The sequence below is a fragment of the Conger conger genome, chromosome 5 (assembly GCF_963514075.1).
Source record: "Conger conger chromosome 5, fConCon1.1, whole genome shotgun sequence".
Lineage (NCBI taxonomy): Eukaryota > Metazoa > Chordata > Actinopteri > Anguilliformes > Congridae > Conger > Conger conger.
The window spans coordinates 14,522,873-14,538,940 of NC_083764.1; the positions used below are offsets into that span (position 1 = coordinate 14,522,873).

Here is a 16,068-nt window from a genome sequence, read left to right on the forward strand (position 1 = left end):
AAAAGACTTAAGGTTCAGCATCACAGAAAAACATATTTGATGCAGTCGCATTAGACTCAACTGAGTGAGGTTAGTCAAGCAGTTTGTCAGATTCAAGGGTTAAATAGACCAGGCACGGGCAAACTACAGCCCTTGGCCCTCCATGAATTTAATCTGGCCCGCAATCTTAACCTTATCTACGCTGCCTCCTTTTGGGTCAACGTCCCAAATGATTTTTCCGTTCATATTTGTAAGATAATACAAACTGTGATATAATAAAACTGCAAGATGACAACAATTTGTCTGTTTCTAGAGCAATTTACAATCAACATATGATTCGGACCTACATACTGTTGCCATATTATAGTAGCTGAGTCTGTGCTGTAAACAAAGATATGAAACACTTTGGAATCGCTGTATATAAAGTTGATTAAAATGATACAAATGTCAGAGCATGGCACAGTCACCAGTTTTTCTCATTTTTCCCTCTGACCCCAGAGGGTTAAAACGTGGCGATGTTCTTGTACGCGGTTTCCTACCCTTTCCAACAAGGTATTATGTGTCACATTCAGGTGACAGGCAGTTTAAGAATATTGCTGTGTTCACATCGCAGAATGAATATTCAGATGTGCATAAAACATAGATAAACCCATAATTTTATTGGCTAACAAGGCTCTGGTTAAGCTCCCTGGGACTGATCAAATTGTATATAACAGAATCATCTCCACTGATGCTACACATTGCCACAGGACATCTGTCAGAAGTCTCAAGTGTTCAGAAAGACATAATTTACTTCAGAGAGTATTTATTGAAGGTAAATGTAAATCTTTTTCTTATGCTACTTTGTTCTAACAACAGGTGTACCAGTTTGAACCATTATACCTGACAACATGATATAATGAATTTCAGCCAACCTGGAATGATTGAACATTCAGACTTTTGTTACACGTCTGTGAATAGATCTTGCCCAAAGAGCACCTACCCAACAGCGATACGGATTACACTGTATATTTTCTTCATCACCATCATTGTTCTAACCATGTGTGGAAACCTCATTGTCATCATTTCCATTGCTCACTTCAAACAGCTGCAGACTCCAACCAACTACCTCATCCTCTCTCTGGCAGTGACTGACTTTCTTCTGGCAACAGTCATCATGCCTCCTAGCATGGTGCGCACAATTGAGACATGCTGGTATTTGGGAGATGTGGTCTGTAAAATCCATTCAAGTACTGATATCATGCTGTGTTCCGCATCAATAGTAAATCTTTCTTTCATTTCCATTGATCGATATTATGCTGTTTGCCAGCCCCTCCACTACCAGGCCAAGATCACCACTTATACCATAGTGATCATGATAATTGTCATCTGGAGTGTTTCTGCCTGTGTAGGATTTGGGATGGTATTTCTGCAACCGAACATTTTGGGCACTGAAGATTTTAATTATAATAATGTTGCTTGTGTAGGAGGCTGTGTGTTGTTTCAGACACAGGCATCAAGTTCAGCAACTTCCATTCTCTCTTTTTTCATCCCTGGGTTAATTATGCTGGTCATATATCAGAAAATCTTCCATGTTGCACAGAAGCAAGCCCGTTCTATTCACAGCATTGCCTGTAACAATGTGCAATTTGAAAACAGCAAAATGGAGCGAAAGGCTACAAAGACTCTGGCCATTGTTATGGGGGTTTTCCTGTCATGCTGGACACCCTATTTTCTGTGTAACATAATTGATCCAATTATTAATTATTCCGTTCCACCAGCAATATTTGAAATGCTTATTTGGATTTGCTATTGTAATTCAACGTTTAATCCTTTTGTTTATTCTTTTTTTTACAGTTGGTTTAGGAAAGCCTTCAAAATGATCATTTTTGGCAATATATTTCAAGCGCATTCCTCAAGTATAAAATTGTCCATAGACTGAAAAGCTCCTGATTTGATACTATGCTTATGAAAAGATAATAATTCCCAATGATGCAGAAGTTGGTTTCCTGGGTCAATATAGTTGATTTGTTATAAAATATATGATTATTTTCTGATTTACAGCAATGCACAATTCAGCAATTTTGGATTGATTTTAAGACAGCAGGGTATACTGCTTACAATTTGCTTCATAGATTATTATTTGTTCTGCATATAAGCTGTGGTCACAGAGTTTTTGATTCCAAATTTTATTTATCACTTAGCTGTTCGTGACTCTCAGTATTCATTTGCAAAACAACTTCATTTTTTCAGACATTATTTTTAATTTGTTGCACTTTATTTATACCTAAATTATTAAAATAAACTAAATGAATATAAATGCTACAAGTGTCTTCCTTCATTGAAGCCATTTTTTAGATTTCAGTGATGCTCCCCTGTGGAGTTTTAAAACCTCAAAGTAGAGCAGAAGTTAATAGTGTTACTAAAATGTAGTAAGTTTTCAGACAGATCAGAAAGACTCTTCAGGAACGAGGCATGGCACGAGTGACTGCTGTCCAAGCTTGCTGCAAATACAGGATGGCCAGGTTACATTCGGCAAAAAGTAATACATAAAATAGCCTACAAAGTTCCTGAAAAGGTCTTGTATCAGAGTGATGGCAAGAGCAGTGTGGAGGCTAAAAGGAACATCCCAAGAACCCAAGCACCCTCATCTGTGAAACATGGTGGTGGGGGTGTTATAGTTAGGGAATGTTTGTTTGCCACAGGTGCTGGCTCACTTGCCTTCATTGATCATGTAACTGCTTATAGCAGCAGCAGAATTCATTCTAAATTCTGCTAGAATGCTGCTATAAGCATCTTATCTGCTCAAGTTCAATGCCAAATGCCTCCAAACTTGTGGAGTGCATTACCCCACAACAAGGTAATGGGCCTTGTGCAAGAACATAATTCGTATTTTCATCACAAATTTCTCTTACTTTTTTTATGCAAAGGGTTCCTACAAGTGTTCATCACACGCTCCTAACTTAACAAAGGTGCATTCATTAAGACGTCCATTATAATACAATATATACAGAGCTGTAGGTGGGTTCCGTCAGATGGATGGCCAATGGGACAACAATACCTGATTGGGTAGATTTTTTGGCAAACAAAAGTTTGTTTTAGTTTATGTTTTTCATATTTATTTTTCATTCTCACAAGCAGTTTTTGGCAACATATTTCAAGCGCATTCCTTAATAACAAAATTGTCCACAGAATGAAAAGCTCCTGCTTTGACTCTGACTTTAACTTCAACAAGCAAACAAGCATGCAGACATAGTCAAGGTGCCAAACTACAGTAAATGGTGAAGTGAAGTAGTGATAGTCTGATATTTTATTATTGTATTTTTTTACATTTTATTTATTCTCTTTTTTGTTGATAATTGAGTACTATAATAACTTTTTGGATTGGCACTCCTTGTGGAATTCCCCTTGCTGAAGCCCAATTTTCCTCAATCTTTTCAATTAATAATATTAATTGTCATGTAAAATAATTGGGTATACATGAGAAAAAAATATTGGGTCTGCACAAATGCTAAATGTCTGCATTTATATAGTGCCTTTATCTAAAGCAGGGCTGCCCAACCCTGTTCCTGGAGATCTACCGTCCTGTAGGGTTTCACTCGAACCCTAACAAAGCACACCTCACTCAACAGTTACAGATCTCATTGAGCTACTTAGTTGGTATTAGTAGTAGTATCAGGTGTGCCAAATTAAACCTACAGGACGGTAGATCTCCAGAAACAGGTTTGGGCAGCCCTGATCTAAAGCACTCCACACACACCAACAGCGATTGGCTGTCATGCAAGGTGCCAACCAGCTCATCTGGAGCATTCGGGGGTTGCTCAGCGACACTTCAACACACCCAGGGCGGGATGGAACCGGCAAAACCTCCAACTGCTCTCACCTCCTGAGCCAATGTTGCCCCAAAACAAAATATTGCCATTTACTGTACAGTGTAAGGCCATTTCTAATGCCATCATGAGCTTCGAGGGAATGTTACTTCTACACTATTAACATCTTAACAACCATGTACAATGGGCTCAGAATTATTGACACCCTTAATAAAAATTTAGAAACAATTACTGCAAATAATAATGCATAATGATCTATGTTTTATGTTCAAACATACAGAAAAAACGATATACTTATATTTCAATACATTTACTCTCATGTTTCAATGTTTTTATTTGGTAATTACATTTTTTTCAACCACAGGTGCTAAAATGATTGGTACACCACCAATTATTGTAGATAAACTATTGGCAATACAAAGTGGAATATGATAATTTGTTCCGATTGAGTGGTTACATGAGGCATTTTTATTCCAATCAGCGTGTTAATCTAAGTAAACATGGAATAAAAGGCTCCATGTAAACAGGGATAATGATTCTGAAAAGTTCTGCATGGAGGAGTGGTCAAAGGAAGTTGAGTGAAAAGCAGCATAGATAATTTCCAAGAAAATGAAGCAAGATTGAGTTTAGCCAGTGCAGGGAACTCAGCAATCTTGTTTCATGAACAGTGCCTGGAAGATTATCTCCTGTATTTATTTTTCAATGTATGTGACCCGCGCTGTGTTAGTCTGCAAAAAAGCAGGAATTAAATATTTCTGACATCTGAATTTTGCTTGTTGGTGGTCACCTAGCTATTGCAGTTGGCCATTTCGCGACAGTATTTATGCATTTTGCCGGCATAGCCAAATTCCTGTAGGCTATGCAGCATTCTTGTCACACAGCCTACAACTGAAGCAGATCATAGCTTTATCAAATACAGATAGCTAAATTCGTTGTTGCACACCAGTTACTTTAGGAAGGCATTGATAACCATGCTGAGTACATGCATTACCATCTATGGCAATGTGCAAGATTATTTTTCTCAACACTTAAAAGCGTAAAAGACTTAAGGTTCAGCATCACAGAAAAACATGTTTGATGCAGTCACATTCGACTCAACTGAGTGAGGTTAGTCAAGCAGCTGACACCGGGTTTGTCAGGTTCAAGGGTTAAATAGACCAGGCATGGGCAAACTACGGCCCATGGCCCTCCATGAATTTAATCTGGCCTGCAGTCTTAACCTGATCTATGCTGCCCCCTTTTGGGTCAACGTCCCAAATTATTTTTCCGTTCATATTTGTAAGATAATACAAACTGTGACATAATAAACCTGCAAGATGACTACAATTTGTGTGATTCTAGAGCAATTTACAATCAACATATGAATCTGAACTACATACTGTTGTACTACATATTATTGTAGCTGAGTCTGTGCTGAAAACAAAGATATGAAACACTTTGGAATCACCGTATATAAAGTTGATTTTTCCCTCCGACCCCAGAGGGTTAAAACGTGGCGATCTTCTTGTACGGGGTTTCCTACCCTTTTCAACAAGGTATTATGTGTCACATTCAGGTGACAGCCAGTTTAAGAATATTGCTGTGTTCACAAAGCAGAATGAATATTCACATGTGCATAAAACATAGATACACCCATAATTGTACTGGCTAACAAGGCTCTGTTTAAACTCCCTGGGACTGTGATCAAATTGTATATAACAGAATCATCTTCACTCATGCTACACATTGCCACAGGACATCTGCCAGAAGTCTCAAGTCTTCAGAAAGACATAATTTACTTCAGAGTATTTATTGAAGGTAAATGTAAATGTTTTTCTTATGCTACTTTGTTCTAACAACAGGTGTACGAGTTTGAACCATTATACCTGACAACATAATACAATGAATTTCAGCCAACCTGGAATGATTGAACATTCAGAATTTTGTTACACGTCTGTGAATAGATCTTGCCCAAAGAGCAAGGATGGTATTTCTGCAACTGAACATTTTGGGCACTGACGATTTTTATTATAATAATGTTGCTTGTGTAGGAGGCTGCATTCTGTTCCAGACTCAGGCGTCAAGTTCAATATCTTCCATTCTCTCTTTTTTCATCCCTGGGTTCATTATGCTGGTCATATATCAGAAAATCTTCCATGTTGCACAGAAGCAAGCCCGTTCTATTAACAGCATTGCCTGTAACAATGTGTACTCTGAAAATAGCAAAAACGAGCGAAAGGCTACAAAGACCCTGGCCATTGTTATGGGGGTGTTTCTGTCATGCTGGACACCCTATTTTCTGTGTAACGTAATTGATCCAATTATTAATTATTCCATTCCACCAGCAATATTTGAAATGCTTGTCTGGATTTGCTATTGTAATTCAACGTTTAATCCTTTTGTTTATTCTTTTTTTTACAGTTGGTTTAGGAAAGCCTTCAAAATGATCATTTTTGGCAATATATTTCAAGCGCATTCCTCAAGTACAAAATTGTCCATAGACTGAAAAGCTCCTGATTTGACACTATGCTAAGGAAAAAATAATAATTCCCAATGATGCAGAAGTGGGTTTGCTGGGTGAAAATAGTTGATTTGTGGAAATATTTGCACTGATTTACAGCAATGCACAATTCAGCAATTTTAGATTGATTTTGAGACAGCAGGATATACTGCTTACAATTTGGTACATAGATCATTATTTGTTCTGCATATAACTTAATATAGTTTTTGCTTAAAAATTATGTTTATGACTTACCTGTTCGTGACTTTCAGTATTTATTTGCGCAAAACAACTTTATTTTTAAATTATTATCATCTGTGAAACATGGTGGTGGGGGTGTTATAGTTAGGGAATGTTTGGTTGTGAATTCTAAATTAATTCTGCTGCTGCTATAAGCATATTATCTGCCCAAGTTCAATGCCAAATGCCTCCAAACTTGTGCTTTATCCCACAACAAGGCAATGGGCCTCATGCAAGAACATTTTCGTATTTTTATCATACATTTCTCTTACTTTTTTCATGCAAAGGGCTCCTACAAGTGTGCCTTGTGTTCTAGGTGGGTTTTTGGCAAAACAAAAGTTTTTCAGTAAGTACTGTATATTGTTTGGACTATGTTTTTATCTTTATTTTTCAGTCTCACAAGCATTTTTTGGTCCCCCGGATTGTCGACATTGTACTGTATTTTATCAACTCATTTAACATGAAAAATTCAAGTTACATAAAAGCATATGCTTTGCTCACAAATTCAGTGTACGTATATCATTTCAAAATGGACCATATTGACCCGTGTTTACAAACATTATTGCAAATTACTCCTACCCCATATTTTTTAGATGCATACAGTGCTCAGGGAAGCAGGCAAAAATTATTTATTGATCAAAGCATGATGTAAGAAAGATGGCCTTTCAACTGCCCATTGCTTTGGCACAGGCACTTCATATGAATAAAATTACATACTGATGTTTTGTTCTTAATGTTGGTGTTTCTGCATGTATTGCCTCTTCATTATTATTCCCAAAATTCTCCATAAATTATTTAATACTAGGGTACCCAGATCAATCATGCAAGAGGTATTGTTTGAAGTATGAACAGTTTGCTTGACACATTGGGACTCCCACCGTGCCTTATTATGGCAAAGAGAGCAAGTCTTTGTTTTCCAAGACTTCAGCTTAGAACTCGTATATGAGCTTAGAGGCTTAGAGGCTCAGTATGATTAGTCGCTGAGGTGAGGTGTGGTTTAGTCAGTCATACAGGGATCATGGAACCCTGTTGGCACCAGTATGTTAATTATGGTCTAACCCTCAAGCATCCTGCTAATTAAATGTGTCAACACACAGAATCAGGCTAAATGATGTAATCTATTGCTGTGTAACTGTATGCCCTTTTGGAAAGAGGAATACCTCAAAGAGTCTGTCCAAGAGCTAGATCCATATCAAAAGTTCCGTTTCCAAAAGTTATGTTTACACTGGACTTGGACAGCATGCAGCAGTATTCATTATGAATGAGTGACATAAATGATAAAAAAACATCCATTATCTTAACCCGCTTATCCTGAACAGGGTCGCAGGGGGGCTGGAGCCTATCCCAGCAAACATTGGGCGAAAGGCAGGAATACACCCTGGACAGGTCGCCAGTCCATCACAGGGCGCACACACCATTCACTCACACACTCATACCTACGGGCAATTTAGACTCTCCAATCAGCCTAACCTTTGGACTGTGGGAAGAAACCGGAGTACCTGGAGGAAACCCACGAGACACGGGGAGAACATGCAAACTCCACACAGAGAGGCCCCGGCCGACCAGGATTCGAACCCAGGACCTCCTTGCTGTGAGGCGGCAGTGCTACCCACTGCACCATCCATGCTGCCTTCAATGACCATGATTATACACACTTTTAAAAAGAATATATTGAGTAAAATTTATATAATTTATAAAAAACTACTGTGAATTGCCATATACTGTAAATAACAACGTTTAATCTGTGTGATCCGGAATTGAGATCTAAAAAGGTTCTATGAGGTACTTCAGAGTCCATGACTACAACATGTGCATGAATATTCTGCAACACACATATTCTGTTCTACTCCATTCTTCACTTATGCAGTATCAGACGAGAGCTGGCCAGAAAAGTCTGGGTCTGGGTGTCTGCTGCTGTGGCAAATCCAATTAAGCATATGCAATGGTATTCAACATTAGAAAAGCAGTGTGCATAATATATAATCAGAACAGAAAAAATTTAGAATAATTACTTTAGCTTACATGGGCATTGAGTATCAATCCCTCAGATTACTCAGTGAAGTGTGCCATCAAAAATTGAATGACATGCAGTGTCAGGTCACAAGCCAGCTCCAAGGGACGAAGGACAGGCACATCGGTCAGTATCTTCCGGGTACAGCGGTACCCATTGTTCTATGAGTTATCAGTGAGCTTTAAGCTCTATGGGAATTGGATATTATCCAATCTCGAGACTGAAAAATGATCTATGCAACGCCATCTTGATGGCCAATCAGGGCAAAGATGCGCTTTAGCAAACAAATTTGCATACGGTGGCTATATATGCGACATCGCAGGCTGTCGTTCTTTCTTCGAGACAAATTTTCAGCGAAGGAAAGAGACAGGGCCTGTGAAGCTTAAAGCTCGCTAATAACTCATGGAACAATGGGTACCGCTGTACCCGGAAGTTCTATTTCCTTATTAGCTTCACTTTAAGCTCTATGGGAACCATATAGCCCACGCCCTATCGTCAACATCAGCCCCCTGATGCAGAACAACAGGCGATGGCAGTGATAGCCAATCAAGAGGGGGCTCCCCTCAATAGCCAGCCCTTTTTCATGTATGAAAAAAAGGGAGGGCTGTATAAACCGAGGAGCCATCCCCAGCACTCGGTTCATGTAAACCAACTTCCGAATACCCAAGCCAGGAGATGGTCAATATAAACATGCACGCTTCTAGCCACTGCATAGAGGCGTTGCACATAATGTGTTTGAGCAGCAGCTACGTCCGTTTGGACGCTGAGCTCAGGACTGCATATGCAACCGACGGTGTCGATGCATCTGGCAGATAGAAACGTACAAAGGCGCATGGCGAACTCCATGACGCCACTGTACAAATGTCCTGCACACTGACCCCTTGAAAAAGTGCCCGAGAAGCTGCTATGCCTCGAGTAGAGTGGGCGTGAACCTCCGGCAGAGGGGGCAAACCCATACACTCGTACGCCCAGTTGATTGCGTCAGTAAGCCAATGGGAAAATCTCTGTGCCGTAAGGTAGGTTTTTCTGTAGGTTTTCCTCTAGCAGCAGCGCCATAACAGACAAACAGCTGATCTGATTGTTGAATAGGCTGCGAACGTCATGTGTATATCGACAGAGCACGCACTGGGCAAAGTTTATGAAGCATAGCATCCTCCTCATCATCATGAGGAGGGGGCTTAAAAGCCATCGGGTCCAATACCCGTGAGCGAAAGGACGTGGTGATAACCTTTGGGGTAAACGCAGGGTTCGGTCTCAGCACGGTCTCAGATCCTGAAAAGGAGAGACAGTCCAGGTGCACAGACAAGGCGCATAAATCGCTTACTCGCTTAGCAGAAACTAGCGTAGTAAGCAGCGCCACCTTAAGGGACAAAGCTCTCCACTCAACGCTCTCCAGCGGTTCGAAAGGAGGGCTACACAAGGCTTTTAGTACCACCGTTAAGTCCTGTAATGATACGTCTGCACACCATGTAACTCATTCAAAGAAAAGCATGGTTTAATGTTAGATAGTCCACCTTGTACAGTCCAACTCAAACCTCTGATCAGAGACTTAACACTCCTGACCTCTACTGGTTGGGAATGATACACACTGGGTATAATATCAATACAAGTCCCACTGCGGAACACGGGGTCAGGCCACGGGTTTCAGACGCCGGACGCCCTGGATAAAACGCTTTACCAGGGGGTGGGCAGCCACCGTAGAGCCACCATAGCCAGTATGGCATGCAGAAATTGCGAGGACATACCCCTTTAACGTGGACAAAGATAACCCCTTATCAAGTAGGCTCTGCACAAAGTTGAGCACTACGGATACAGGGCACACTAGGGGGTCCTGAGAGCGTTCAATACACTAAGTCTCAAAGGCCTCCCATCTGCCTTTGTAAGCCATTGTAGTTGAGAGCGCGAGAATGCTGTATAGTATTTACAGCTGCCTCGCTCAATCCCATGTTCACGAGCCTGCACCTAACAGGGGCCAGGCCGTGAGGCGCAGCCTGCTTGGGTGGGGATGAAAAATTGTCCCCGCCTCCTGTGACAGGAGGTCCCGGCGCTGGGGAAGTCGCCACGGGACGCCGGTCAGCAGCAGGGCTATATCGGCCATCCACTGTTTGTGCGGCCAATCTGGCGCGATCAAAATCAGGGGTTTCTTCTCCTCTCTCGCTTAGGCTAGTACCTGTGGTATCAGACCAAAGGGAGGGAAGGCATCGAGGAGGCCCTTGGGCCAGCAATGAGCTAGCGCGTCCACTCCCAGTGGGGGGCGTGTATACACAGGGACATGAGTGGAGATAGCGCCCATTGGCACACCGACACTCAGCATTCGCCCATTTCGGCAGTGCGAGAGTGCACTCACAACCGACTGCGGAATGCTAAACAGCTTTGCGCGGTCTCTCATTGGGTCAAAATGGATTCGCTTGAGCCAGAATTGCACCGGTCTCATGCGTAGCAATCCCAATGGAACTACGGCGATTGCTGCTGCCAATAAACCCAACAGGCGCCTAATCGTGATTCCACTGATGCAGCGACCTGGGAGAAATCGGCAAGCGTAGTCTCTCAGTGAAGCAATTCTCTCCTGAGAGAGGCGCGCTGTCATTGACGATAAGTTCAGCCGGAGCCCTAGGTACTGAACACACTGGCTCAGGGTAAAAACGCTCTTGTCGCGATTGATGGTGAAACCCAATCCTTCGATGTGGGTTATCAGCATCTCGTTGTGTTTTACAGCCAACTCCCTGGAAGGGGCTAACACAAGCCAGTCGTCCAGATACGTTAAAACACACGTCCAGATACGTAAAAAACGGGGCGATAGCAGCCTGCCCCACCATGTCGAAGGTACAGGGTGCTAGGGACAGACCGAATGGGAGTTTGGTAAATTTGTACGCTCTTCCCAGAAAAGCGAAATGAAGGTACTGCCAATGGCGCTGTACAATGTTCAAATGGAAGTAAGCATCTTTTAAATCTACGAGCGTGAACCAGTCCCCTTGGCTGATTGAGCTCATTACACGCTTGTGTGTTAGCATCTGGGGTTGGTTGTACACCGTGCTTCGATGTGTCACGCCTGTACACTGGAGCCACCAGCTGGTTTACAGGCGCTGCAGGAGGAGGGGGCCAGGGGAGCTCCGCTCTGGTCTCCGCCGCTTTCATCACGACCGGAAAGTCTTTCAACAGGAAGGGGTGGTGCTCTAACTCACCTGTCGCTGTTGGAATAGCGACAGAGCCAGAAGGCTCCAAATTGTCTTCTGGAAGGATCTCCTGATCGCTAGAGTGGAGAAGGAGGTTGTCATCCTCATCCCCAGAGCTGTTCGCGAGGGTTAGGAGTGCCTCTTCCAGATGGGCCGTGTCAGACGGAACCCTGCCTTTGCAACGGTTCGGTCTGTCCTCCTGGGAGTGCATGGCAAAAGGTTCTGGGAAGTCAGCCCAACTGGCGTCTTTGCGGTGCATGCTTGCCCCCTCGCAGTAACTCTTGCGCCCCGAGAGCAGAGCAGGCGGTGCAGGACACCTTAGTTAAGGCCGCGAGAGCATGGGTCTCGCCGAGACACATAACGCAAGAAGTGTGAGGGTCCGTACCCTCCACGGCTGCGTCGCACCCTTGGCACTGCTTCATGGCAAAATCTTCAAGCTCGACGTCGTCTAGCGAGGGCCTTTGAGTTGGGAAAAAAAGCTCCTTCCTCACAGCGGCGTGTTTCTGCTCGCAGACGAACTTTGGCGTGGTAGAAACGTAAGTCTCCAGCTAGGTTGCTAACCTTGCGCTGAAAATTTGAGAAGAAAGAACGACGGTCTGCGATGTCGCTTATATAGCCACTGTAGGCAAATTTTGTCCCTAAAGCGCATCTTTGCCCTGATTGGCCATCAAGATGGCGTTGCGTAGATCGTTTTTCAGTCTCGAGATTGGATAAAATCCAATTCCCATAGAGCTTAAAGTGAAGCTAATAAGGAAATAGAACTGAAAATACAAGCGGTACAAATCAAACTCTCACTTGACTAACATTTTTTTATTCTTTATCAAAATCTAAATCTAAATTAGAGGCAGGAAACTGGCTGCATATTGTATCAAGAACAAAAAAAACTTTACCTTTCAGTTTGGATTCACTGACTGAAATTGGTCTTTACTCACATGCATGGCTGAAACAAAGTAAAATACCAGCAGTTACTTTAATAGGCAACAATCAAAGAAAAAAAAAAACACCCTCACTACTGCAGCAAAATACACTTTTCATTAAAATTGTTAATATTATGCTTATCAATTATAAATCACAAATTTGGGAACCAGATTTACAAATGTAATTTTAATTTCTCTGGATGATGTTACTGACCTTTTTGTTGATTTCAAGAAAGGAGGATGAAAGATAATTGAACATTGATTGTTGCATGTGGCTCTCTGCTCTACTACTGCAAAAAATAAAATATTGCATTGTACCATCAAATTTTACATTAGCCTGCTGTTAACGGTCAATTTTGTTTTTGGCGCCAAAAAAGCATCAGACTTTACAGTATTTTACCATATTTTGGAAAAACAGTACGTTACTGTTAGAATTTGGCTGTATTTTTTTCAGTGTAGCTGCTGATTAATGGGAAGTTGGATCAAACTTCCTACTACTTCCTAATGCTACTATGTATACTTACGGATTTGGGGATATTGGGTATGAATATTTGGCATAGGCAAAATTGGAGGATGATTTAGCAACCTAAATATTGCACATTGCAATTATACCCTTGGTGTAGGATATGTAAGAAGTATGCGCAATTTGTAGGCTAGGCTAGGACTAATAATTTTGCACGTTCAAGCTACAGGGGGCCCCTTGAGGGAGTACTGCTACCATTGATTCAGCAATGACCATGCACAACCAGAACATTTTCCAAGACGGTTAGATCATTATACTTTGATCACAGTACAGGCTACATTATGGCAGTTTGGCTGTTAGGTACCTAGCTGGCGAATGTATTGAAGTCTATCTAGCTTGCGATTTATGGGTGGGGCCCTGGTGCCATCTCACCCCCGGCACGCCCCCAACCTCCACTTATGGCATCACAGACCATGAGCAAACTGTATAAAACAGAACCATCTACACTGATGCAACACATTGCCACAATACATCTAACTGAGAGAAGTCTTGGGAAAGCCTTAAATAATTTAAGAAGAAGCGGTCAAATTATTTTCATCATCACTAATACTGAGGTGAGAGGCGGAATTATAATCATAAGAAATACATTTCTGAGGAGAATCCTTCTATGCAGGTGACATTTGATTTCAGCACCAGTGATGACAGATATTTGTTTACATTCTTCCTTTGAATGATATATGCAGATACAATGTATGTGATATGATTGCTTTCCTGCTCAGTGGATCTTTTTACCTTCTTTTTCCTCCAATAGGTATATCTATGGTAAACCATTATACGTGAAAACAAAATAATGAATTTCAGTCAACCTGGAATGACAGAAGATTCATACTTCTGCTTTGAGTATGTGAATGGGTCTTGCCCAAAGATGATCTATCCAACAGCAATACGGATTCCACTATATATTCTTTTCACAATCATCATCATTATGACATTGTGTGGAAATCTTCTTGTCATCATTTCCATCACTCACTTCAGACATCTGCACACTCCAACCAACTACCTCATCCTCTCTCTGGCAGTGACCGACTTCCTTCTGGGAGGCTGTGTCTTGCCTCCTTACATGGTGCGAATAATTGAAACATGCTGGTATTTTGGGGAGGTATTCTGTAAAGTCCACATGAGCACAGATCTCATGTTGTACATTACATCAATGTTAACTCTTTCTTTCATTTCCATTGACCGATATTATGCAGTTTGCCACCCCCTCCACTATAGAAACAAGATGACCTCTTATGCCACAGTTATCATGATCTTGATCAGTTGGAGTGTGTCTGCCTCTGTTGGGTTTAGTATGGTATTTCTAGAGCTGAATATTTTGGGTAGTGAAGATTATTATTATGAAAATGAAAATGCTTGTGTAGGAAGCTGTGTTCTATTTCAGGCAGAAAGAGCATGTTCAGTATCTTCCATTCTCTCTTTTTATATTCCTGGGTTCATTATGTTGATCATGTATCAGAAGATTTTCCATGTTGCACAGAAGCAAGCCCGGTCTATTCACAGCATTGCCTGTAACAATGTGCAATCTGAAAACAGCACATCAAGCAAAATGGAGCGTAAGGCTACAAAGACCCTGGCAATTGTTATGGGGGTATTCCTGTCATTCTCTGCACCGTTTTTTCTGTGTAACATAATTAATCCATTAATTAATTATTCTATTCCACCTATGTTAATTGAAACACTTTTCTGCATTACCTATTTAAATTCAACATGTAATCCTATTATTTATGCTTTCTACTACAGTTGGTTTAGGAAAGCATTCAAAATGATTCTTTTTGGTAAAATATTTCAAGCTCATTCCTCAACAGCAAAATTGTCCATTGACTGAACGTTGATTTAACTTCAATTCAGATAGAAGGATAAATCATTCAGGTTGATGATGAATCAACTTAATTAATTTCTGATTGTTTTTTTTGTTTTGTGACATCCTCAATTTGGAGATTGATAAAAAGGGGTTTCAAATATTTTAAATACATTCCTCTTTATGATGAAGAATATTTTTCACTGGAAAGAGACATGAAGCCATATTCTCATCTGCATATATTTAATGAAAATGTGAACATATTAATGATGGAAATTCAACAGCAGAATACATATGATGTGAAAAATGTCCAGAATTTGAAAAGAATTGCATTTCTGTTCAGATGGACCTTTATTCAACAGCCAGGATATTAATGCATTAAGATGTGTTTAATGTGTAGAATGCATTTATGAAGAAAAACAAACAAAATAAACACCTAGTTTCAAACAAGTGTCCAATTATTATTTTCTGATTTAAATATTAAAACTACCTGAACATCAGGCAAGATTCTTAAGATTTAACAGTGAGGCCATTACGATGAGAACATTCCACAAAGTGCCTTAGAACTTTTTAGTGAAATATGGCAAAAATATTAGGGCAGTGAGGAATTAGGTGGGGAGTCTGGGGTCTTACGCCAATTCTTAGCAATCATGTACCAAGTTTTCCAATACTTCTTGTCATTTTAACTAGCAGGAACCGTTGAAGAATGACTGCTTATGAGTGTCATATGAGTAAAAACCGGACCTCCCCACATAATCATCTATGTTTGTCATCTGCATAATTAAGATTTGCATAATTATTATTTGATATATTTATTATTTGTATAATTATTTAATTTATTGTAAAAAGCATGATACAAATAAAATTGAATTGAATTAAATTATTTAATGACTACATTTTACTAAATTTGAATTAGACCTCACAAAACATGGTGAGCTTGCTAGTTAGCTCTAGCTACACAGAAAAAATGTCAGCGACAGTGTTAGCTAACTAAGCAATAACTCACAACAGGTAGTGGTATATAGAAATTTTATCACAGTTATTGCTTTTATAAAATGGTTACCAAATTTAATAATATAGATCTTATAGACACAATCCAAATACCTTATTAACAATTTCATTATAAGAATAATTTACAA

At 40.5% G+C, this 16,068-nt stretch overlaps 2 protein-coding genes across 2 annotated transcripts; both read left to right on the top strand.

The window, feature by feature from the left end:
- Positions 1-877: 877 nt before the first annotated feature.
- LOC133128238 (trace amine-associated receptor 1-like) lies at positions 878-1,900 on the top strand. The gene has a single exon (XM_061241616.1). It carries the CDS (start codon positions 878-880, stop codon positions 1,898-1,900), a length of 1,023 nt encoding a protein of 340 aa, XP_061097600.1.
- Positions 1,901-14,056: 12,156 nt separating this feature from the next.
- LOC133128264 (trace amine-associated receptor 1-like) lies at positions 14,057-14,956 on the top strand. Its single transcript, XM_061241646.1, has 2 exons — positions 14,057-14,453; positions 14,493-14,956. The coding sequence occupies exons 1-2, from the start codon at positions 14,057-14,059 to the stop codon at positions 14,954-14,956; spliced, it is 861 nt and encodes a 286-aa protein (XP_061097630.1).
- Positions 14,957-16,068: the final 1,112 nt, after the last annotated feature.